The sequence below is a fragment of the Globicephala melas genome, chromosome 14 (genome assembly GCF_963455315.2).
Source record: "Globicephala melas chromosome 14, mGloMel1.2, whole genome shotgun sequence".
In the NCBI taxonomy this organism is placed as follows: Eukaryota; Metazoa; Chordata; class Mammalia; order Artiodactyla; family Delphinidae; genus Globicephala; species Globicephala melas.
This window is the reverse complement of record NC_083327.1, coordinates 32619194-32643299: the sequence shown is the minus strand read 5'-3', so window position 1 is coordinate 32643299 and position 24106 is coordinate 32619194. Positions and strand designations below refer to the sequence as shown.

Below are 24106 nucleotides of genomic sequence, written 5' to 3'. Positions count from 1 at the left end.
TCTACATAAGGATACTAAATATTAAAGTCCAAAGAAGGTAAGGGAGTTGCCCAAAGTCACACAGCAATGCAGTTACCCAGAAGAGGCTAGATCTGAACTCTGGTTTTCTGATGTCAAGTCCAGGCCTCTTTGCAATGCACCTGCAAACACAGCATGCTGGTTGTACATTAATAGAAGAAAGTGAAAATATGGGACTGACACAGCCATAGCTATCGCTTTGCATAATGATATAAAAAGAATACATCAAAAGGTAGCATTTATATTTGAGTTACTGTAGTCAAATTAATAATTTCTTCCCAAAAGTATACTGGTGTTTATAACATCATGCTTGTGCTGTAGATCATGCAGGCCACTAAATGTGTTCACATGTGTAAAACATCTGATAGACAAAACATGTTGAATATTGGTTATTGTCCTATAAAAAAAAGTTAGCTAAGAATTTGTTAGGTTGCTTTCTTCCTATTTTCCTTGCACAGTCTAGTGTCAATGTGCAGGAGTGTAGTGAATAGGGAATCTCCTGTTTCTCAGAAATCTGTGACTAAGCTCACAGACTGAGGACAAAGACTCACTGAGTCTGAAGATAATGACCCTCCTGCAGGTCTTGAGCCCACCTTTTCCCCTACCCTTCCCCCGTCCCCTGGATCCATAAGAGCACTTAGGAAGAAAGAGGAGGTTTTCATAATCAGCATGAGAAAAAGGAGGAGAATTCTCCTTCCAAAGCAAGTGCTTGTGAATGTGTGAGGGCTGTTTTAAAGAGAATGACACCTAAAAACAGAAGCCTCGTCCAAGAAGAAAGACTGGCATTTTGCTCCTCACTTAGAGATCTGCTTGGACAACAAACTTCCTGATTGTCCCCATACATAACTGAGCAAAGAAAAGAGACACGGAAAGAGATGGCAGAGCAAAGAGAGAGGGGCTACGGTAAAGCATCTCACACTCCACCCACTGCCCTGAAGGGATGTAGGAGTGTCCCTCAGGTCAGGAGAAAAGAGCCACATTCAAGTCATTTTGCTGGTACTCTATCCAAGACAGCGATCCACTGGTAAGGACACCCTAAAAGCAAGCTGCTCAACTGTCTGAGGCAGATCTAATGTGGGAGACTGGAAGAAGTCAAGCCTCCCTCGCCAAGGGCCTGTCCAGTGGGAAGGCCCCACGGAGCCTCTGAAGAACTTGGATGTGTATCAGCCACACAGAGGGCATGAGCATCCAGGTAGTGTTAGCCCTAGAATCACTGACCATCAACGGAAAGAACTAGGACAGCAGGGACAGAAGAGGAGAGTGTTCATCGTTTTGCCTCTCAATCCTCTACATCCTGGAGGAGCCAAGCCTTGAAGAGAGGAAGTGTCTAGAAGCAAACTATACCCTAAGAACCTATGCTACTCCAAGAGACCACGCACCCCTCCTCAAGTGTGCAGCGGGAAGATGGTACAGGATGAAGTGAGAGTGAGCATTACACTGGACTGACTTTAAAGTATTAAAGTGACTGGAAAGTTATAGAATCTATTCAAGGTATTATTAAAGGACGGAAAGGGAACACTCAGTACTGAATGGTTAAAATGAGACCATTTTCGGTTTTATATTCCACCGTCTACTGAAGTCAGGGAGCTAAATGAACCTGCCTTTACAAATGGGTAACCTCATTGTTTTTGTACTTATCAATCAAGTCAGTTCTTTATCGGTAATAACAGAAATTCTATTTGGACAGTCTATTAACCTAAATGGTCCTAGTGAATTTACATCTTCTAGAAAGAAAAAAAAAAAGAAATGATGTCATCTATTGTAAATAATTTCCTTTGGGGTGAGTCTTGCATTAAGGAGTGTGAGGAAGATAGCTGTCCTGTCTTGCATGCCAGTAACAGTTTTCTCTTTTTTCATTTGCACATTGTTTCAATCTTATAAAAATGATAAATAGTATCCCATGTGTTAAAATAGTGTAGGACATTGATCAACAAATCTGAAATCATAAGTTCCAGTAGTCTTGACTTAACCTTCTTATTTTCTCTGGTATGGGATTACAACCACAGAATATTCTAGTTGGTGGATGACCAAAGAACATATAGTAAACTTCTCACTCATGTAAGATCTTCCTTTCAACATTTCTGAAACAGGACTATCCAAACTTTATTTAAATATTTCCAATTATTGCATTCCAATGGCAGCACTGTAACTGGAGCAGTCCTCTGGATACTCACTCCTCACCCCATGGGTCTGCATTCACTGTTGTTCAACAAAACGAATGCAAATGATTTGTGCTGGGGGGAGAGGTAGAGAAGGAGCAAGTGAGGAAAGATGGGGTTATTATGATATGGCACCTTATAACATATGAAGGTTTCCTCTCTTAATGGAATTTGGAAGAGCATATTACCTAATTCTGCGGCTTGCTGGATTATTATGGTTCTACCTGCAAAAGGTCTCTACCTTCTCCATTTCCTGTTACATTACATCAGGAACCAGTAAGGGCAGTTGTACAGAGGAATACATCCTAGTATCTGTTTTAAAAAGGAAAGGGGCTTCATACCTGTTTCCAAAGCAAACTAAAAACCACAGGAGATAGCCATCCACCATTCAGAAGATTTTTGTCTAGAACATTTTCAACATTTTTTTTATTACTAAACTAAGATCTGCCTAAAATTTCCATTGTAGTTCACATAGATAGTAACTGAAATTTTTGGTCCAAGTAAAGCATACTATAAAAAGGTATGGAGTAAAAAGACTATAAAAAGTTATCTGGAATTAGAACTTAGAGTTGCATTTGATCTAGTCCTCCAATATAAACAGAAATTTTAAAACTGAATGTCTTCATATAAAGTTAAGCTTTAGTAGAGGAATAGAAATTGAAACTGAACGAATGGAAGGAATCTCAGAAAAAAAATGAGAAAGGATTATGGGAGCAGCACTTACTGGGGGCCCATATATGAAATAATAATCTAGATTACTTTTCACTATAGGAGGCGCCATATGTATATTCAGTATGTAAACTAATGTATAGCATGAGGTTTATACATTTATATCTTACTATGTTGCTGAACTTGAATGATACAAAAAGTTAGGAATAGAGTAGATAACATTTTAAAAATGTTATCAGGGGCTTCCCTGGTGGCGCAGTGGTTGAGTCTGCCTGCCGATGCAGAGGACGCGGGTTCGTGCCCCGGTCCGGGAGGATCCCACATGCCGCGGAGTGGCTGGGCCCGTCAGCCATGGCCGCTGAGCCTGCGCGTCCGGAGCCTGTGCTCCGCAACGGGAGAGGCCACAGCAGTGAGAGGCCCGCGTACCGCAAAAAAAATGTTATCATTCAGCGTAAAGATCTTTCACTAGCGGTGTCCTACCAGGAATTTTTCCCCTCTTTTTTTCCACTACACTGGGTAAGAGCAATATTAGGTAACGGGAGCTAGAGCTCTGATTTTGTCAACTAGTAAAAATATGGATGAAAGACTCTAGCTTGCCCTACCTGACATTTGAATCATTGTACATTTTTACCAGGCTATACAGAGGCACTGAAAACCTTGTCTCTGATCCAAACCTTGAAAGCTTTTTATCTTTTATCAAATCTTTGATTATGTTAATAAAACACAATCTATAATTGGCCTATGTTACTTTAGCATTTGGCAGTTTTACAGACTTGACTAAAAATATATGTTTAAAGCCCACTACTGTATAATTAAATGAAAGTTTGGCTTTATTCAAAAATGCAAATGAATACTTGGCTTCTTCTCTTATACACTTTTCAATTATTTATATGTAGTCCCCATTCATAGTGTTTTCTCTGGTCCAGAAACAATTCAATTTTAACAAATTTCCAATCTGTTTAAAATTTTACAATAAAAGATGGCTTTAAATTATACAATAAAAGCATATTTCTGTTGCTGGAAAAGGGTGATATGCAACTTGCCAAATCAGAAATGAATGAATAGACATTTCATTTTCTTGCATCATCTGACACGACTAGTATTGTATGTATATTGGCAGGTGCTTAGATCAGATCTCAAAAGAAAGGAAATTATTTTTATGTTATTTGAAAGCAATAAATGAGCACCTTTAAATTTTATCCATCCTTTAAATTCTAATCGGTCAAGAAGTAAATGTTTCCAATTCCACAGTCAACAGCAAGTAGCCAAAAGAGAACATTTCTAGATTTCCACCTTCATCATCTGCAAGGGTTTTCTTCTAAACATCCTGAAAGCACATTCACTCTTTCAGAGTACACCAGAGCTTTTGCAGTTGCCTGAAATAGTTGATGCCTCCTTTGCTCTCCATAAAGGTTGACATCATGAGTTACTTATCTTTTGGAAAATGGACGAATGAAAGATGTTAATATGTGTCATGACAAGTTGAGGCAATGAGGCAGATTTTATTTTTAAAATACTAATATTTCAAAATAACCAACAAAGATGTTTCCACTAACTCTAAATGGTTTTATTTATACAGCAACTGACTACTAATTGTGAAGTAACTGGACGCTACAAGCTGCAGCACGCAAGGAACTCCCCATTGAGTTTTGGTCATTGTTAGCGCTGTTCAACTCATTGAAATGCTACTAACAATAACAGCATGCTGATATTAAGCAAGTTATAAAAACACAGCACAAATTTCATACTAGTTGTTTTCCTTTTTATGCAAAATTAAATTAATAAAATAGAAGCATATTAAGGAATATTGTATTAAATCTTACACATTTATAAAGTACAACTGTGCTTCTCTGAGGTAAACAGAATAAATTCAATAATGGTCAGTTTAATTTCAATGGATGAAGTTTGAAGAGTTTTCAAGGTGATGAAACCATGACCCAGAAAGACATAATTTGACAAATTAAGAACATTGGCAATGACAGAAGCAAATATTTTGGAAACAACTGAATAAGTGTGAACCATAACAGCCTAAAGTGTCAATGACAGCAACATTGACTAGAGGCCAAGATTTAAATAAAACCTGTCTTTGATTTATAGTTGTTCTTACTGTTCTTGTTTTTGAGCTCATTTGGGAAGATGATCTTACCTCATGCTTTTAGACATCGCTCCCTCTAGTGAAAACAGCACTCAACCTCCATAAGACTCTAATTAATCTAATTTTATTCTCCAAATTGAGGATAATTTTCTTTCTGTGAAATGCTGCTAAATACTTGACCTGACTGCAATCTTAATATATCTGAATTTCTTTGATTTAAATAACCCAAGTATCCTGCTTCATATTCCTCGGATAGAGGAGGGATATTTTTATTATCACAAAGGTTTCGGGAGAGTTTCCTCGGTGGTGGTCTGAGTGGTCCCTGGGCCTCCTACCTCAGAATCATACAGGTAGCTCATCAAAAATGGAGAGCCCTGGATCCTACTGTAGACCTACTAGGTCAGACTCTCTAAATCTGGGGTCTGAGAATATGCTTTTATAATAAGTTCCCCAAGGAAAGCCAAGATCCATTGCTTTCAGATACCACCTCCTTGGCCATTTTGCATTTTAGGACAATTAAACTGCTGCAGGTAATGAAACAGTGGAGAAGGAATTTAGGAGTCCTGTTATCAAGATTGGCTTACAAAGAACTATTGATCTTATACCCTACGTACTCCAACTCTGCCAGGTGTAAGCCCCTTAAAAGGCATATGTTGTTCTACCTTGAAGAATCCACCAAAAAGTCTTTTTATAAAAAAGTGTGGTAAAAAAGTTAACACAGTTCAATGCAATTGCTTTAACTGCAGGCAAGGTTTATATCTGTTCCACTGAGATTATCTCCTGACCCAGAAAAAACAAAAAAATGTCTGAAATCTGTAGTAGTAAGTTGCTTCATTAATCACGTTTTCTTCGCCCTGCTTCATGCATCTGTCCCTGTACTGTGCATCACTTACTGAACCCTACCATTGCTAAGGACACTGACCTTCTCTTTAGGCTAACCTGATCCTGTGTAGGGTACCTCGTCCTCCTGCTAGTCTGCTTTCAGCCTGTTGTCTTCCTTGCCAGCTTCGAAACCTGTGCTGGTGCTCTGTTCCATGTGCACTCCTTTGTTAATCCTTTCCACAGACACCCCACCTAAGTGGGTTCCCAGTAATAAAATATAAAGATCCCAACAAAAAAGAGGGGGTAATATAATCAAGTACTTTTGTGAAACCTTGTATACCTTATATCTTACCTTCTCTGAGAGATGTGCTCTACACATTAATGCTTTGAAGGAACAGAGGATTCTCACAGCAAGGAAAAGTCTATAATCTAATCTAATCCAGTATTCCAGGTGAACCCTTTTTTGGATTAACACAAAACACTGGTCAGTGGGACCAGTGCTCCTCAGAACGAACCTTAGGAAATACTGTTCTCTGTATATGTTGGAATCTCTTTGCCTTGTGCCCATGACCTGACTCTCTCCATCTGGTGGAGGTTAGAACCCTGCAGTTGTTCTTGAATGGAGGCACATTCCTGGAGGTGCTGCAAGAAAAGAACCTTCTTATCTCATGTGGATGTGAAGTGGTTCCCTGAGAAAGGGATATGGCATTTTAAACCATTCTCTCAAAATTGATTTTAAGAACTACTCCAAAAGACCAGGTAGTATATTCCCAGTGGAAAATGAGTTTTCTCATTTGATGTAGAGACAAACAATGCAGAACATGAAACACAATTTATATTCTTCCAATTTCAGTCCCATTCCAAACGTTATACCTGGCATCAAGACACTCTGTAACTCTTAATTAGGGAAACCAAATGACTTTTTTCATCACAAATTTCTTTTAAAAAATAGTAGTAACCATCACAATCATAAGAAGGCACTTAGCAAGTGATATCATGATCAACAAATGCTACCCAAAGATATTCAGGAATAGATTATGGTTTCTTTTTTGTTTTTAATTCATACGTTTTATGTGGCTTCTTACACACTGTGGAGACTTTGTCTTTAAAACACTGCCTTTAAAATGTCCTTATTTAAGTTACTAGATTATTTTAATAGTCTTTGAAATGATGATTTGTCATAATGCTGTACTTGATTCAAATTTCAGACAAAACATTTTGATTTTTTTTTTTAATTTTTTTCTTGGCTGCATTGGGTCTTCGTTGCTGTGCGCGGGCTTTTTCTAGTTGCGGCCAGCTGCAGTGTGCGGGCTTAGTTGCTCCGCGGCATGTGGCATCTTCCTGGACCAGGGCTCGAACAAGCGTCCCCTGCACTGGCAGGCAGATTCCCAACCACTGTGCCACCAGAGAAGTCCCCAGACAAAACATTTTGATAGACAATTTACCAAAAAGATAAATGTCTGCAATGTTTAAAATGCTTAATTGCTAACCTATGGTGCTTTAATGGATCAGTAGAAAGGAAGGTATTTGCTTTTTTAACACAACAACCTTCAACATTATAAACTCTTGCTTATATAAGAGACTCCTTTCCTTAGGTAACACAGGTGTTCCAAGTTGCTAGAAGTCTTCTTCCCTGTAAGACCCACTTAGCAGTCCTCCCAGCCCATCCCCACCTTTCACTAACCATGCCTCCCATAGTTGTGGGAATCCCTGTGGGATATAGGCATGGCTGTTAAATCAAGGCTGAATATTAACTGTCCCCTTGGGCAGAAGCCCAGTCCAATCCCCTGCTCTTCTGCACACAACCTCTCATTTCTCCATTCTGCCTTCACTTGGGCTATACCAACTAACTTGCTCTTAACAAATTCCTTAAAAACACCAGCATGGGCCTGACTTTAACTCCCCAAAGCACAGATAAAAAGCAGACCAGGGCTTCCCTGGTGGCGCAGTGGTTGAGAGTCCGCCTGCCGATGCAGGGGACACGGGTTCATGCCCCGGTCCGGGAGGATCCCACATGCTGCGGAGCGGCTGGGCCCATGAGCCATGGCTGCTGAGCCTGCGCGTCAGGAGCCTGTGCTCCGCAACGGGAGAGGACACAACAGTGAGAGGCCCGTGTACCGCAAAAAAAAAAAAAAAAAAAAAGCAGACCAGAGTGTAAAATGAGACATTTCTCTAGTCTTTGGGAAATTTCAAATCATAAACAAAGATTAAAATTGGACTATAGATATGCAGGTCCTCAAGGTCTACAGGCTAAGACTACAGCCACCTCCTTGGTCCCAGCCTGCCACGATGATGCACAAACCGGCTCTCCGTTCCCCATGCCTGTCCTATCCCCATACCAGCCACAAGCCCTTCCCCATGGCTTTCTTTTTCCAAATTCTGGCTTTCTATTCACCCAGAGTCCCAGAAGAGACAACGTTGTTTTATTTCCTAACAGGAAAGATAATTTCTAATATGCACCTGTACCTGTACCTACAATTTAAAAGAAAAATTATACTGTAAAGCAGAGAAATTTTGTTGCTCAATATCTTAAAGATCTCTATTTTACAACAGCATTTTGACTTTACTTTTGCCAAAAGAAAAAGCCAAGTGACATTTTTTTCCTAAAAACAGAGGGACATTCTGCCCTCTTAGGTGAATTCAACCTTCTCCTGAGAAACAGAAAATACGCTGTTAACATTAAAACAACAATTTCTCATGATTTTCTCCAACCAGCCATCAATTTAAAAAAAAAAATTACTTGGATCCAGTTTCAGATACTGTTATATTAGGAAAAAAACATTAAATAAAGGACTTTATGGTTACTTGGTAGTAATATATGGTTCTACAGTAATTATACATAACTCCTATACAGTGCTAGGTACTAATAATTCTAGCTGAACAATATATTAACATATTAACATTAAACATCCCAAAATAGATACTATTAGTATCTCTATTTTATCTAAGTGAAGTTAGACACAGAAAGGTTACATGACTTCCCATGATCACACAGCTAGTAAGTCAGAACTGAGATTCAAAACCAGATACACTTGGGAAGCAATTCTCAGCCTCACACATCTTGAGAATAGCTAAGAATGTCAGGGAATATAACACTCTAATATGTTGGTTCTGTAGAAAAAGTATTACAAGTTCAAAAGACTTGGGCTTTAGTACTTACAAAACTAAGTTTTTACTCAGTCCTTTTCTTTAGCCCAATTTAACCCAAACTGGTATTCTAATGCTGAAGGGTTTTTGGCAACTGACAGCTATTAAGATCATTTTCTTCAGCACTGTGATAGTTAGAAAAAGAGTCTCCCAAAGATGTCTGTGTCTTCAACCCTTGAACTTGTGAATATGTTATGTTTCATGGCAAAAGGAACTTTGTAGATGTTATTAAGAGTGTGTGTGTGGACCAGGTGATGTGGAAGATTATCACGATCCTCCTTGTGGGCCCAGTCTAATGACACAGATCCTTAAAAGTTGAGAACTTTTCACGGCTGTGTCAGAAAAACACAATATGAAGACTTGATCAGCCATTATTGGCTTTGAAGATGGAGGAAGGAGGCTATGAGACAAGGAATGTGGTGGCAACTAGAACCTGGGAACAGCTATCAGCTGATAGCCAGCAAGTAAGCAGGATATCATTCCTACAACCACAAGGAATAGAATGGTGACAACAACTGGGATAAGCAGGAAAAGGATTCTCCCGCAGAGCCTTGAAAAGAAATTCGGCCCTGTTGACACCTTAATTTTTGGTGAGACCCACAGCAGACTTCTGACCTACAGAATTGTAAGATAATGTGTTATGTCAGCAACAGAAAACCAATATAAGCACCCAGAGACAACACGTATGTGTCCACATGGCTTCATCTCCAGGATTTACGAACTGGGAAATGAGCTAACTCTTCTGCCTTAAAGTATATTAAAAGAGCTATCACTTCATCTCCACGTTGTGTTATCCTGTTATATTTCCATGTCATATCATCCTGTTATATGTCTACAGTAATCCACACACAGTGGGCACACACACACCGGTACTAAAAGTACTGCTGTTAAAAATAGTTATATGTCGCCTCTCTCATCATAAAATATTTACCGACATAAACTTCATTACAAGGTGTCAATTTGTTGTAAAACCAAACTAAAAAAGACAGATGACTTCTCATCAAAGTAAAAAAAAGACAAAAACAAAAAACCTGACTTGTTGGGAATGTACTTGTGCTTTCCCTCAGTCTCCTAAGGACACTAAATCTGATCTTAGAGAACCCATATTTAATACTTCCAGGTGTCCTTCAGAGAAAATGAAGGAATTGCATAGGGAAGATCGAAGATTCTCGACATGGAGATAACCCGCTGCTGTTCAAAGATTAAATGCTAATTTCTCCAGGATGGGGTTGTAAATACCTCTCTCTCTAGATGAATTGGGCCAAAGCGTTGATGCACTGTATCATTCTTACTACATCAAAAAAGTAACCCAAACTGCAAAGGACTATTCTAGTTTATTTGCAACAGTTCCTGTCAGTGTTAAGAATGCTTGTTGCTACAAATTAGATTTTAAACTGGTGTTACATTGCTAATATAATAAGTTTACTTTAGGATCTATTCTTCTACTCAAGAAGAAACAAACTTCAAGTTGAGGAATAACACCTATTCTCTACATTAGTTCTATCAGAATGTTCTATACTGGCTCTTAGGTCTATAAAATGGTTACTCTGGAAGAAATGTCTCTTCTCCTTTGAACATGTGTCCATGTATAAACAGACCTAAAAGGCCCCAGGGAGAGCACAGTGACACTCTGCTTTGGGGATATAAAGCTGGAGAGAAGCTAGGTAAGGCTTCACAGAGGAGGTGATATTTTAACTATGGTTTCGAAATTGTCACGGCACATCTAGAAAACTGGGAGAGAAGGAAGTGGCAGGAGAAATAGAAGGGGCAGAATTTGGAGGATGGCAGGTGAGGATAAGAGCAAGCAGTATGCAGTCTCCATGCTTCAAAGCAGAACACCCCTTAAAGTGTGAGAAAATAGGAGGCAGGCATTGAGGACACCCTGCAGGGAGCCTCTGAATTTTGGGACTTGCTCATTGGCCACCAGAAATGGTCCAATATAGTTGAAAAACTATGAATCTGAAATTTCCTATAATATTCATTTTTTGCATAGTTAAGATACACCTATAGGAATAATGATCACTATTATGTCCAAATAAGCTGTGCTTTCTAAAAAAGTGTTTAGTTTCTTTGTGAATAGAACCGTAATGTGAATATACTATTGACGAAGATTGGTAAAGTTATTTCGATACGAACATATCATAATGGATTTTCTTAAGATGCATAGCAAATGTATTCGTGCCTTCTAAACAGAAGACTAAGTGGTTTCTTCCACATCAATAGAAATTATAATATGTAATGTAATATATATGACATTACAAGTAAGTAAGTAACAGCTATTACTCTTTTTCCTCTTTGGACTCACGTGCTTTAAAATGACAACATTAAAAGGTTCAATTCAATTTAGGTAATCATCAGAAATGTCAGCTGCCTTTCAAAGGACCCTTGGAGTCTGCCAAAGTGGGCTAGAAATCATGCATGGATAGTTTTCATTACGTGTGAGCTGACAGTTGTGCTTCTGGTCAAGAAAAAATCCATTCCTGCAAAGAAGGTGTAGCGGGTGCCTTAGCCCCTACCCGAAAATAGCACAGAAGCAGAAGGCAGCAGACCAGGAAGGTTTTGTTTTTCCTATTATTAGGCCTCCAACTTTGAAAAAAATGACAATTTTGACACTTTGTACTTTTGTACTTTGTGAAAACTGGGGTTCGTAATCGCAAAAAAGATTCAGTTTAATATTTTAAACCAATGTCAACCATACTCTAGCTCTTCATAGGGCGTTCTCACCAGGAACTGGCAAAGGCCCCCCACTTTTTGCTTAAAGCCTCAGCCCAGTTACAGAGTAGAAGTGGGCCAGGTTTTACCAAGTGAACACCTGTGTGGTAGGCTCAGAATACAGAGAAGGTCCTGACCCTGATGGAGCTCTGTGTCCGCGCTGCCTAGAATCCAAGCCCATCAGCACTCAGTGAGTGTCACCTACATCACAGCCGCTCAACTGTGCACAGGTTGGGGGATGCCCCAAGGGAGGCAAAGGTGGCCCAAGTCCTGGGCCAGCAACCTTCACCTACCAGCATCCTCATCCTTCTGTCTACCCGACTCAGCCATAGGTAATCTGATCATTTTCTATGTGAATTAAAATGTGACAAATATCAGGAACACTGAATTAAATGAATGAATAAGCCCTATCAAGGAAGTATCTAACAAACCTGGCTAAAAAGAGATTGGTTCACAGCTTTTCACATATTGTGATGGGATAAGTCAGTTGCATAATAACAATACGAACAATATATAGTTTTAATGTTAAGATTTTTCTGGAAAGTTTCTTTAAGAAAATTATATCTCCTCCCAGAAAGGAAAAAAAAATATAGAATATAGAACAAAAATAAAATAATTTAATCTGAGCATTTCAATAATATTCCTATGTATTTAACAGAAATCTATATTGTAATGTTTTAAAAACATGCACAGTGTGTTTTTATGGAGTACTTATTTTTCACAAAAGACTCTTTAAAATGATGGTTTATGTGCTTTTGCATTTTGCCTTTCAAAATAAAATAATTTCAAAGTCTATATTTTCGTCATTTAAATAAAGGTATTATAGAAAGGTTTAATGATTTTAAACTTACTGTAAAACATTCTGCTCTCACATTGGATGCTCTTCACCTTTGCTTTCATTCAGAGTAGTTGCCACAGGATTCTGTGACATCCCAGGAGTTGCTGTTTAATCAAGCAAAGGAAATTATAATTTTCTAATTCCAAGTCAACTTTGTCGTATGGAAAAAAACATGCAAAGGAATAACCTTTTGTGAAGCACTAAAACCGTAAATATTAATGTAGTTGAAATTCCTAATTCGATAAAAGGGATGAAAGAACCCATTGGAGCATTTAGCAAGTAACCAACTAAAACTTGGCTATGTTCAGAGACCAAAGAATCTGTCCAGAGACCAAGATGGACATTTATTTCTAGAAGTTGAAAGGCAAAATGTTAATTAAGATAGGATTGGCAGCACAACTAAGGCACCTACCAGGCACCGGTGGGGGACCACGGACACCTAAGGGGTTGGGAGAAACCCCCAGTGACCAGGTAGGATATGGGACATGGGGAGAGTGAAGGGGGAGGAGAAGTGGAGGTGGGATGGGACTGGCGTCCCTCAGGGGCGACTGGGGGAGGGGAAGGGATCAGACGCCCGAAGGGGGAAATTGGGGGACCACTGGGAGGGCAGAGGATCAAAAGGGAGCATGGCCAAGTTTCCCCTGCCCAGTTAGACCCGCAGGAACATGCTGAGATCCTGGGCCTGACCCTCTGCCCACCAAGGCCCCCTCCAGCCACGCGGGTCCTGAGGGAGCGGGAGGGCAGGAAGGGGGAGCAAAAGTAAAGGCCGGACCTACAGGACCAGCACCCCTGAAGGGCGGCTGGGGGAGGGGAGGAGTTCCTACACCCAGTGGGACCCACCCACGGTTGGGGATCCAGCAGCAAGGGAGGGGGGAGACCCTAGGGGAGACAGGGGTGGTGGCAAGGAGGAATGGAAGGGAAAGGGGCCAGCACTTTCCCTGTCCACTTAGGAACCGGGGAGCCTGTTGCGCTCCGGGGCCTAATCCTCTGCCCTTGGAGCCTCCCTCCTGCTGTGCAGAGCCCAAGCCCTGCAGCTGCACCCCACCCAGGGCCCTATGTCTACACTCGGTGACACCCTCCAACGTGCTGGGCCTAAACTCCACCCACACACCCTCACTCAGGGCCTCACCTCCAAACTCTAGAACTCCACACTCCAGAAGCTCTCCTTTCCACACACTGCCTGTCTCCTTCTGTGCAGATCCTAAGCAGAGGCCCCGCCCCACACTTGAACGTCGCCCCGCCTAGGCCCCGCCCCCAGGGCCTTTTCTGCTGTGTGGTTCCTGAGCCTAGGCCCCCACCCCACGCTCAAACGTCACCTCTCCACCCGCCTAGGTCTCGCCCTACCCTAAACCCCGCCCCTGCCTAAGTTCCACCCCCCACCTAAACTCCACCCCCACAGCCAAGGCTTTTTTTCTTTTTTCCTCTTTTAGATTGGGGTTCTGTTTTACCTTGTTGATTCGTTTTTGTTGATTCATTTATATTTTTATTTTTTCTAATAAATCTTTTATTTATCTAATTTTATTTTATTCTTTATACTTTGTTATTGTTCTCTCCTTTTGGCTTGTTCCCCGCCCCACTTTTTTTTTCTTTTTTCTTTTTTCTGTTGTGGTTTTATTTTACCTTTTGTAGTTGTTTCAATTATATTTTTATTTTTCCTAATATATTTTTTATCTTTCTAATTTTATTTTGTTTTTTATTCTTTGTTATTGTACTACTCATTTTTTTCTTTTCTTTTCTTTTTTCGCCATGCCACGTGGCCTGTGGGATCTTGGTTCCCAGGCCGGAGGCTGGGCCCGAACTCCTGTGGTGGGAGCTCTGAGTCCAAACCGCTGGACTAACAGAGAACCTCAGACCCCTGGGAATATTAATCAGAGTGAGGCCTCCCGGAGGTCCTCACCTCAGCCCAAGACCCGGCTCTATCCAACTGCCTGCAAAATCCAGTGCTGAATGCATCAGGCCAAACAACCAGTAAGACAGGAATACATTCCCACCATCAAAAAAAAAAAAAAAAAAAAACTGAAATGACAAAAAAATATGTTACAGACAAGGGAGCAAGGTAAAAACCTACAAGACCAAACAAATGAAGACAAAATAATCAACCTACCTGAAAAAGAATTCAGAGTAACGATAGTAAATATGACCCAACATCTCAGAAACAGAATGGAGAAAATACAAGAAAGATTTAACAAGGATCTAGAAAAACTAAAGAGCACACAAACAGTGATGAACAACACAATAACTGCAATTAAAAATACTCTAGAAGGGGCTTCCCTGGTGGCGCAGTGGTTGAGAGTCCGCCTGCCAATGCAGGGGACGTGGGTTCGTGCCCCGGTCCAGGAAGATCCCACATGCCACAGAGTGGCTGGGCCCGTGAGCCATGGCCGCTGAGCCTGCACGTCCGGAGCCTGTGCTCCACAACGGGAGAGGCCACAACAGTGAGAGGCCCGCGTACCGCAAAAAAAAAAAAAAAAAAATACTCTAGAAGGAATCAATAGCAGAATAACTGAGGCAGAAGAACAGATAAGTGACCTGGAAGATAAAATGGTAGAAATAACTTAAAGGGAGCAGAATAAAGAAAAAAGAATGAAAAGAATTGAGGACAGTCTCAGAGACCTCTGGGACAACATTAAACACACCAACATTCAAATTATAGGAGTCCCAGAAGAAGAAGAGAAAAAGAAAGAGCCTGAGAAAATATTTGAAGATTATAGTCAAAAACTTCCCTAACATGGGAAACGAAATGGTCAATCAAGTCCAGGAAGCACAGAGAGTCCCATACAGGAAAAACCCAAAGAGAAACACACCAAGACACTTACTAATCAAACTATCAAAAATTAAATACAAAAAAAGTAAAAAATAAATACAAAGAAAAAATGTTAAAAGTAGCAGGGAAAAGCAACAAATAATATATAAGGGCATCCCCATAAGGTTAACAGCTGATCCTTCAGCAGAAACTCTGCAAATCAGAAGGGAGTGGCAGAACATATTTAAAGTGATGAAAGGGAAAAAACCTACAAGCAATATTACTCTACCCAGCAAGGATCTCATTCAGATTCAATGGAGAAATCAAAAGGTTTACAGACAAGCAAAAGCTATGAGAATTCAGCACCACCAAACCAGCTTTACAACAAATGCTAAAGGAACTTCTCTAAGCGGGAAACAAGAGAAGAAAAAGACCCACAAAAACAAATCTAAATCAATTAAGAAAATGGTAATAGGAACATACATATTGATAATCACCTTGAATGTAAATGGATTAAATGCTCCAACCAAAAGACATAGACTGGCTGAATGGATACAAAAACAAGACCCTTATATATGCTGTCTACAAGAAACCCACTTCAGACCTAGGGACACATACAGATTGAAAGTGAGGGGATGGAAAAAGATATTCCATGCAAATGGAAATCACAAGAAAGCTGGAGATGCAAAACCCACATCAGATAAAGAGACTTTAAAATAAAGACTGTTACAAGAGATAAGGAAGGACACTACATAATGATCAGGAATCAATCCAAGAAGAAGACATAACAATTATAAATATTTATGCACCCAACATAGGAGCACCTCAATACGTAAGGCAAATGCTAACAGCCATAAAAGGAGAAATCGACAGTAACACAATAATAGTAGGGGACTTTAACACCCACTTACACCAAGAGACAGATCATCCAGACAGAAAATAAATAAGGAAACACAAGCTTTAAATGACACAACAGACCAGATAGACTTAATTGATATTTTTAGGACATTCCACGCAAAAGCAGAAGAATACACTTTCTTCTCAAGTGCACAAGGAACATTCTCCAGAATAGATCACATTTGGGGTCACAAATTAACCTTGGAAAATTTTTAAAAATTGAAATCATATCAAGCATCTTTTCTGATGACAATGTTATGAGATTAGAAATAAACTACAGGAAAAGAAAAGTATAAAACAAAAATACATAGAGGCTAAACAGTGTGCTGCTAAATAACGAAGAGATCCCTGAAGAAATCAAAGAGGTAATCAAAAATTACCTAGAAACAAATGACAATGAAAACATGATGATCCAAAACCGATGGGATGCAGCAAAAGCATTTCTAAGAGGAAAGTTCATAGGAATTCAAGCTCACTTCAAGAAACAAGAAAAATCTCAAATAACAATCTAACCTTACACCTAAAGAAAATAGAAAAAGAAGAACAAAGAAAACCCAAAATAAGTAGAAAGAATTCATAAAGATCAGAGCAGAAGTAAGTGAAATAGAAACAAATAAAACAATAGCAAAGATCAATAAAACTAAAAGCTGGTTCTTTGAGAAGATAAACAAAATTGATAAACCTTCAGCCAGATTCATCAGGAAAAAAAGGGAGAGAACTCAAATCAACAAAATTAGAAATGAAGAAAGAGAGATTACAACTGACACTGCAGAAATACAAAACATCATAAGAAACTACTACAAGCAACTGTATGCCAATAAAATGGACAACCTGGAAGAAATGGACAAATTCTTGGAAAAGTACAACCTTCCAAGACTGAACCAGGAAGAATTAGAAGAGATAAACAGACCAATCATGGGTAATGAAATCGAAACTGTAATTCAAAATCTTCCAACAAACAAAAGTCCAGGACCAGATGGCTTCACAGGTGAATTTTATCAAACATTTAGAGAAGAGTTAACACCTATCCTTCTCAAACTTTTCCAAAAATTACAGAGGGATGAACACTCCCAACTTGTCTATGAGGCCACCATCACCCTGATATCAAAACCAGACAAAGATATCACAAACAAAGAAAATTACAGACCAATATCACTGATGAACATAGACGAAAAAATCCTTAACAAAATGCTAGCAAACAGAATCCAACAACACATTAAAAGGATCATACACCATGATCAAGTGGGATTTATCCCAGGGCAGGGATGCAAGGATTCTTCAATATACGCAAAACAATCAATGTGATACACCATAATAACAAATTGAAGAATAAAAACCATATGATCATCTCAATAGATGCAGAAAAAGCTTTTGACAAAATTGAACACCCATTTATGATAAAAACTCTCCAGAAAGTGGGCATAGAAGGAACCTACCTCAACATAATAAAAGCCATATACAACAAACCCACAGCAAACATCATTCTCAATGGTGAAGAACAGAAAGCATTTCCTCTAAGATCAGGAACAAGACAAGGATGTCCACTCTCACCACTATTATCCAACATAGGATTGGAAGCCACAGCAATCAGAGATGAAAAACTAACAAAAGGAATACAAATTGGAAAAGAAGTAAAACTGTCACTGCTTGCCCATGACATGATACTATACATCGAAAATCCTAAAGATGCCACCAGAAAACTATTAGAGGTACTCAATGAATTTGGTAAAGCTTCAGGATACAAAATTAATGCACAGAAATCTCTTGCATTCCTATACACTAACAACGAAAGATCAGAAAGAGAAATTAAGGAAACAATCCCATTTACCATCGCAACAAAAAGAGTAAAATACCTAGGAATAAACCTACCTAAGGAGGCAAAAGACCTGCACTCAGAAAACTATAAAACACCGATGAAAGAAATGAAAGATAACATAAATAGATGGAGAGATATACCATGCTCCTGGATTGGAAGAATCAATATTGTGAAAATGACTATACTACCCAAAGCAATCTACAGATTCAGTGTAATCCCTATCAAATTACCAATGGCATTTTTCACAGAACTAGAACAAGAAATTTTACAATTTGTATGGAAACACAAAGGACCCTGAATAGCCAAAGCAATCTTGAGAAAGAAAAACGGAGCTGGAGGAATCAGGCTCCCTGACTTCAGACTATAGTACAAAGCTACAGTAATCAAGACAGTATGGCACTGGCACAAAAACAGAAATATAGGTCAATGGAACAAGATAGAAAGCCCAGAGATAAACCCATGCACATATGGTCACCTTATCTTTGACAAAGGAGGCAGAATATACAATGGAGAAAAGACAGTCTCTTCAATAAGTGGTGCTGGTTTCCCAGACTGAACCAGGAAGAATTAGAAGACATAAACAGACCAATCAAAGAATCAGAAGATATAAACAGACCAACAAACCTTCTTGGAAGGTTGTACTGGACAGCTACATGTAAAAGAATGAAATTAGATCACTCCCTAATACCATACACAAAAATAAACTCAAAATGGATTAAAGACCTAAATGTAAGGCCAGACACTATCAAACTCTTAGAGCAAAACATAGGCAGAACACTCTATGACATACATCACAGCAAGATATTTTTTGATCCACCTCCTAGAGTAAGGGAAATAAAAACAAAAATAAACAAATAGGACCTAATGAAACTTAAAAGCTTTTGCACAGCAAAGGAAACCATAAACAAGATGAAAAGACAACCCTCAGAATGGGAGAAAATATTTGCAAACGAAGCAACTAACAAAGGATTAATCTCCAAAATATACAAGCAGCTCATGCAGCTCAATATCACAAAAACAAACAACCCAATCCAAAAATGGGTGGAAGACCTAAATAGATATTTCTCCAAAGAAGACATACAGATGTCTAACAAATGTGTGAAAAGATGCTCAACATCACTAATCATTAGAGAAATGCAAATCAAGACCACTATGAGGTATTACCTCACACCAGTCAGAATGGCCATCATCAAAAAATCTACAAACAATAAATGCTGGAGAGGGTGTGGAGAAAAGGGAACCCTCCTGCACTGTTGGTGGGAATGTAAATAGATACAGCCACTATGGAGAACAGTATGGAGGTTCCTTAGAAAACTAAAAATAGAACTACCATATGACCCAGCAATCCCACTACTGGGCATATACCCTGAGAAAACCATAATTCAAAAAGATACATGCATCATAATGTTCATTACAGCACTATTTACAATAGCCAGGACATGGAAGCAACCTAAATGTCCATCAACAGATGACTGTATAAAGAAGATGTGGCACATATATACAAAGGAATATTACTCAGCCATAAAAAGGAACGAAATTGAGTTATTTGTAGTGAGGTGGATGGACCTAGAATGTGTCATACAGAGTGAAGTCAGAAGGAGAAAAACAAATATCGTATGCTAACGCATATATGGGGAATTTAAAAAAGCGGTACTGATGAACCTAGTTGCAGGGCAGGAATAAAGACACAGACATAGAGAACGGACTTGAGGGCACAGCGGGGAAAGGGGAAGCTGGGATGAAGTGGGAGAGTAGCACTGACGTATATATACTACCAAATGTAAAATGGATCACTGGTGGGAAGCTGCTGCATAGCACAGGGGGATCAGCTCGGTGCTTTGTGACGACCTAGAGGGATGGGATAGGGAGGGTGGGAGGGAGGCTCAAAAGGGAGGGGATATGGGGATATATGTATACATATATATGTATACATATAGCTGATTCAGTTAGTTCAGCAGAAACTAACAAAACATTGTAAAGCATTTATACTCCAATAAAGATGTGGAAGAAAAAAAAAAGACAGGATTGGCTATGAAAAAATTTAAATATCCTGTAAGAGTAAAATATGGGTAGGCTATCTTAGCTAATAAAGATTATACACAGATTATACACAGATTTATATAATATAAACATACAAATATTATATTTATATAAATATCAGGGGTGTTAAGTGTCATATTGTTAAGTTATATTACCATCCTGCCAGAATTTCTAAAAGCAATTTCTCCATTAAATATGCATTAAAGATATCAAGAATTTGTTTATAATCAATAAGTGACTTCAAGAGGTACAAACTGATTAACATATGCTTATGCCTCGCCAAGTTTCCCATACCCTGTTACAATTACCTAGTTTATAATAGTGATGCTGATATTAAAATTATGTACACAAGGAAAAAACAGACACACACTCAGAATTTGCTCATAAGCTATACAATGGCTTAATTACTGGCAGTTACATATCTGCAGCTTAATAAGCATGTCATTTTACTCACTCATATACTTAGCTTCTCCTAAGCATACATACATACACAAACACCAGAGTGTTCCCTTTAGAATTGTTTGGCAGTTAGTCCAACAAGTCAGCTAAATCAAATGCCACATTTTTATCATAGCTTGCTTCAATGATGTGATTAACTTCACTATGTTTTGGGTATCCCCAAATAATCCAGAAATAATCATCTAAACTCTGAATTTGTTCTCTAGCATTTTGTTTTGTTATATTTTATCTATGAAATTCATATTTTTTCTTGTCTGATTTAAAAACCTGAAAAGATGAAAAACTTTTAAGATTTAGATATAAAAGTATATATAACTGAAAATAAAAAGTGTTAAAATGCAAGAACCCAAGATTTATGAAATAAGAACTACAGTAAGTAGCTTACATTCTTCTTTAACCTCTTTTTTTTTCCGAATTAAGGTTGTATTCACACACAGATGCACACATGCACATATCAAATACACATTTGAAGCTGAATTATTATTTGCAATCTCTCAACAAAAATTTTGAGCAATTATTATGTGCCAGATACTGTTCTAGGCACGGTAGATACAGACAATGTTTATTTCAGATAATTACTGGTTATTTGACTAAACTTAACTACTTTGCTTTTTAGAATTTGATTTTCTGAACAATTCTAACTAAAGGATCCCATTTGTCCCCTCCCCACACAGTCCTGCCACTGACTAGCGTCCTGGACAAATAACATTCAGCCTAAGCAAGTTTGACCATAAATTTTTCCAAGAACAACATTCTATCTCAAACTGAAAATATTTCAGTATCTAATTCTGGATTCTACTAAAGCATCTCTGGTCCTAGGCATTCATAATATCCTTTCCTATCAATTCAGGCTATATACAAACATTATGATGCTAATGAAGTTTTCCTTTAGTGTTTCCTCAAACGTGCATGCACCTTTCAGCAGCCCTCTTTTCCCTTTTAAAATTGTGCCACTATTCCTGACATTGCCCAACAAGCTAAAGGTATCTAGAGCCCCCAAGACCTGCTCTATTATAGAATTATCTTGTATTCCAGATCAAGTTCATGAATCAAACATGCCAAATTATCTCCTCTTTCAAATAATGAAAGTGTTTTTTAAGGACCTGTTCTGTGTCAGGCCCCACACCAATACCCCTTTGGGATATCTCTGATGAATGTCAGCTCATCTGATAAACTGAGCTAATGTGTTAGTAGGTCCTACTGGGATAATGGATTACCTTCACAATAATATGTTACATGTTAATAAAAGCTTCGTGGAGATAGTACCTTAATCCATAGAAATTACTGCAGTAGTTGAAATTTCAGGTACCAGGGCAAGCTTACATTTAAAAATCATTTCAGATCCAGAATGGACTTTCAAGACAGTCTAGTCAAACTCCATTTACAGAAACCCAAAAGTGTTACATGATCTCCCTAAAATCTGACATCTGGTTCTTGGAAAAATCAACATTTAACTTCCAGTTTTCTTGTACCCTAGCCTTTAGAGTTTCACTTCTCTAAAGTCTTCACTTCTCAGGATAAACTACCAGCTTTTTAATTCAATTATATATCAAGCAGACCCTGTGCTTATGGAGCTGTAATTCTGATTCTGATGAATCACATCCACCACTCAAAGTACTACAGTACAAGCAGATCACACACAGACATAAAACAAATTATCCTATCAAGTCATAAAGAGCATTATTTTCTTTCCTACTAAACCCTTAATATACTTACATGGGACCACAAGATTAATGTGGGCTTAACAAGTTTATATGAAGATGTTCAAATCAAACCATTATCTACCTGTATTATCCAGGTAGATGGACCACTAAACAAGAATTCAGAAAAATTATTGAGCCCTCAATCTCAATTTATAAGGATTCCACAAAATGTTCATATTCTATTGAAATTAACTTGGGAAGTATAAATTTAACCTAGGTCTAATTATTTTATGACATGGTACCTATAACACTGTTATAATAATGTAGACTGGCCCATGGCGTGCTAGAAGCAGGGAGACAGGAACAATTAATTCAGCAGAGAATTGGGGCAATTAGAAAATAAGTTTTAAAAAAATGACTTCCCACTCCCAACCCCAATCTCCTGAGAATTTTGCCCTTATCCCATTCCAGTCATGCCAGAAGCACGTCTTGCATTATGGAATATTGTTTGGAAAGGGGGGGCTCAGTGTACAAAATACAACATATTGCTAAAATCACTGGAACAAATACAACCAGCCTTTCTAGACACATTATCTACCTTTTGTTTTTTCTTCTTTTTAGATATACAAAACACAGAGAGCAAAAACAAGCAATGCACCCACTTTGCCAGAAAAAGTCTCTGCTCCCTTTCCTTACCAATCTCCTACAGCCCATACACAACTCCCCAAAACAATAGCTCTATGCCATTATCCCTAAATAAAGTATGGAAGACATTAATAAAACAGTCTTATGAAATTATTTCAAACAGCAATTAAAATTCAGAATTATATATAAAAAAATAAACATTAAAGAAACATTATTAAAAATAATACATTTATTGCATATAAAACTTAGTGAATGCTCAGGTATGTCTGAAGAAATTCCAGGATCCTCAGCATAACTTGAAGTGTTTGTAAGCAAAGAGTCTCCACAGTTTAAGTCTATGGAAAGTCTAAAAAAGTATAACTAAGCATAAAACAAACCATTTAATTACTCAGACATCCTTGAGTATCCAGTGAATTCAATAACTTCAATTTGCAGAAATAATTTTTAATATTAAAATATCAATGCCAGTTATCCCTGCTACCTGCTCACTGATGGACTGGTGTATCTTGGGCTGCTCCCCCTTCATTTATTAGCTTTCTGTTAGCTTCTGGCCAGATACCTTCCTCATTCTTTTTTTTTATGAAGAAAAAGAGGTTCCACAGTTAGAGCTAAATCTTAATCTTGGAGTGAATCCTGGACTTCTAATCACATGGAACTGACCATAAATTAAAGATAACTACAATATTTTAAACCTAAGAAATAAAAACAAAAACCTAATGGCTATAAAGATCTTGTAGTAACATGGGAAAATGGGTATAATTTAATCTTATGTGAAAAAGCCAAATACAAAATTGCTTATGAAAAAATAAATATATAAAAGAATTGGAAGAAAATAAACTAAATTGCTAATAATTATGTTAGGGGGTAAAGTTATAAGTGAGGTATTTTTTTTTCTTGTTTCTATTTTCCAAACTTTATGTGATACCATTTCTATATGAAAATGTTTAATTATTAAAACCAAAATTTCCTTTAGGTTACCTTAAACTGATTATTATGTTTTACATAAAACACTATCCATTTAGTACAGAGTACTTGCATTCTGACTTAGCAATGTCACCATATTATTTTAAGAACAGAGAAATTGTTCACTCTATTTCACAAATGGGGTATGAATTCATCCCTTGAAAACATACTTTTTAATTTAAAAGGTTGAATATAGTTCTGATGATTGGGCATTGTTGATCTGATTTTGAATCCTAAGGTAGAGCTAACACTGAATGTCAAAGAAATGTAGCTCTTATCAAATGAAGAGTTATACAAATGTTCATGATCAATGTCTAAAAATGTTCAGACCCCACCAAATTTATACCAATAATACTAAATTCTTCCTTAGCTATCATCCAAAAGACCACAGAAAACAAATGTTGGTGAGGATGTGAAAAAAGGGGACCCTTGTACACTGT

General features: G+C 38.2%; 1 protein-coding gene across 5 annotated transcripts in view; it reads right to left on the bottom strand.

Annotated features, from left to right (window-relative positions):
* GRIK2 (glutamate ionotropic receptor kainate type subunit 2) overlaps positions 1–24106 on the bottom strand; it is a 641457-nt gene that overhangs the window by 553593 nt on the left and 63758 nt on the right. Inside the window, exon 1 of one of the 5 annotated variants that reach the window (XM_060283849.1) lies at positions 12474–12498. The exons of the other annotated variants lie outside the window; for them this stretch is intronic. Coding sequence (XP_060139832.1) covers positions 12474–12483 — 10 coding nt within the window. The 5' untranslated portion in view covers positions 12484–12498. Of the gene's footprint in view, positions 1–12473; positions 12499–24106 lie in introns of those variants that run through there. 5 annotated transcript variants of the gene reach the window in all.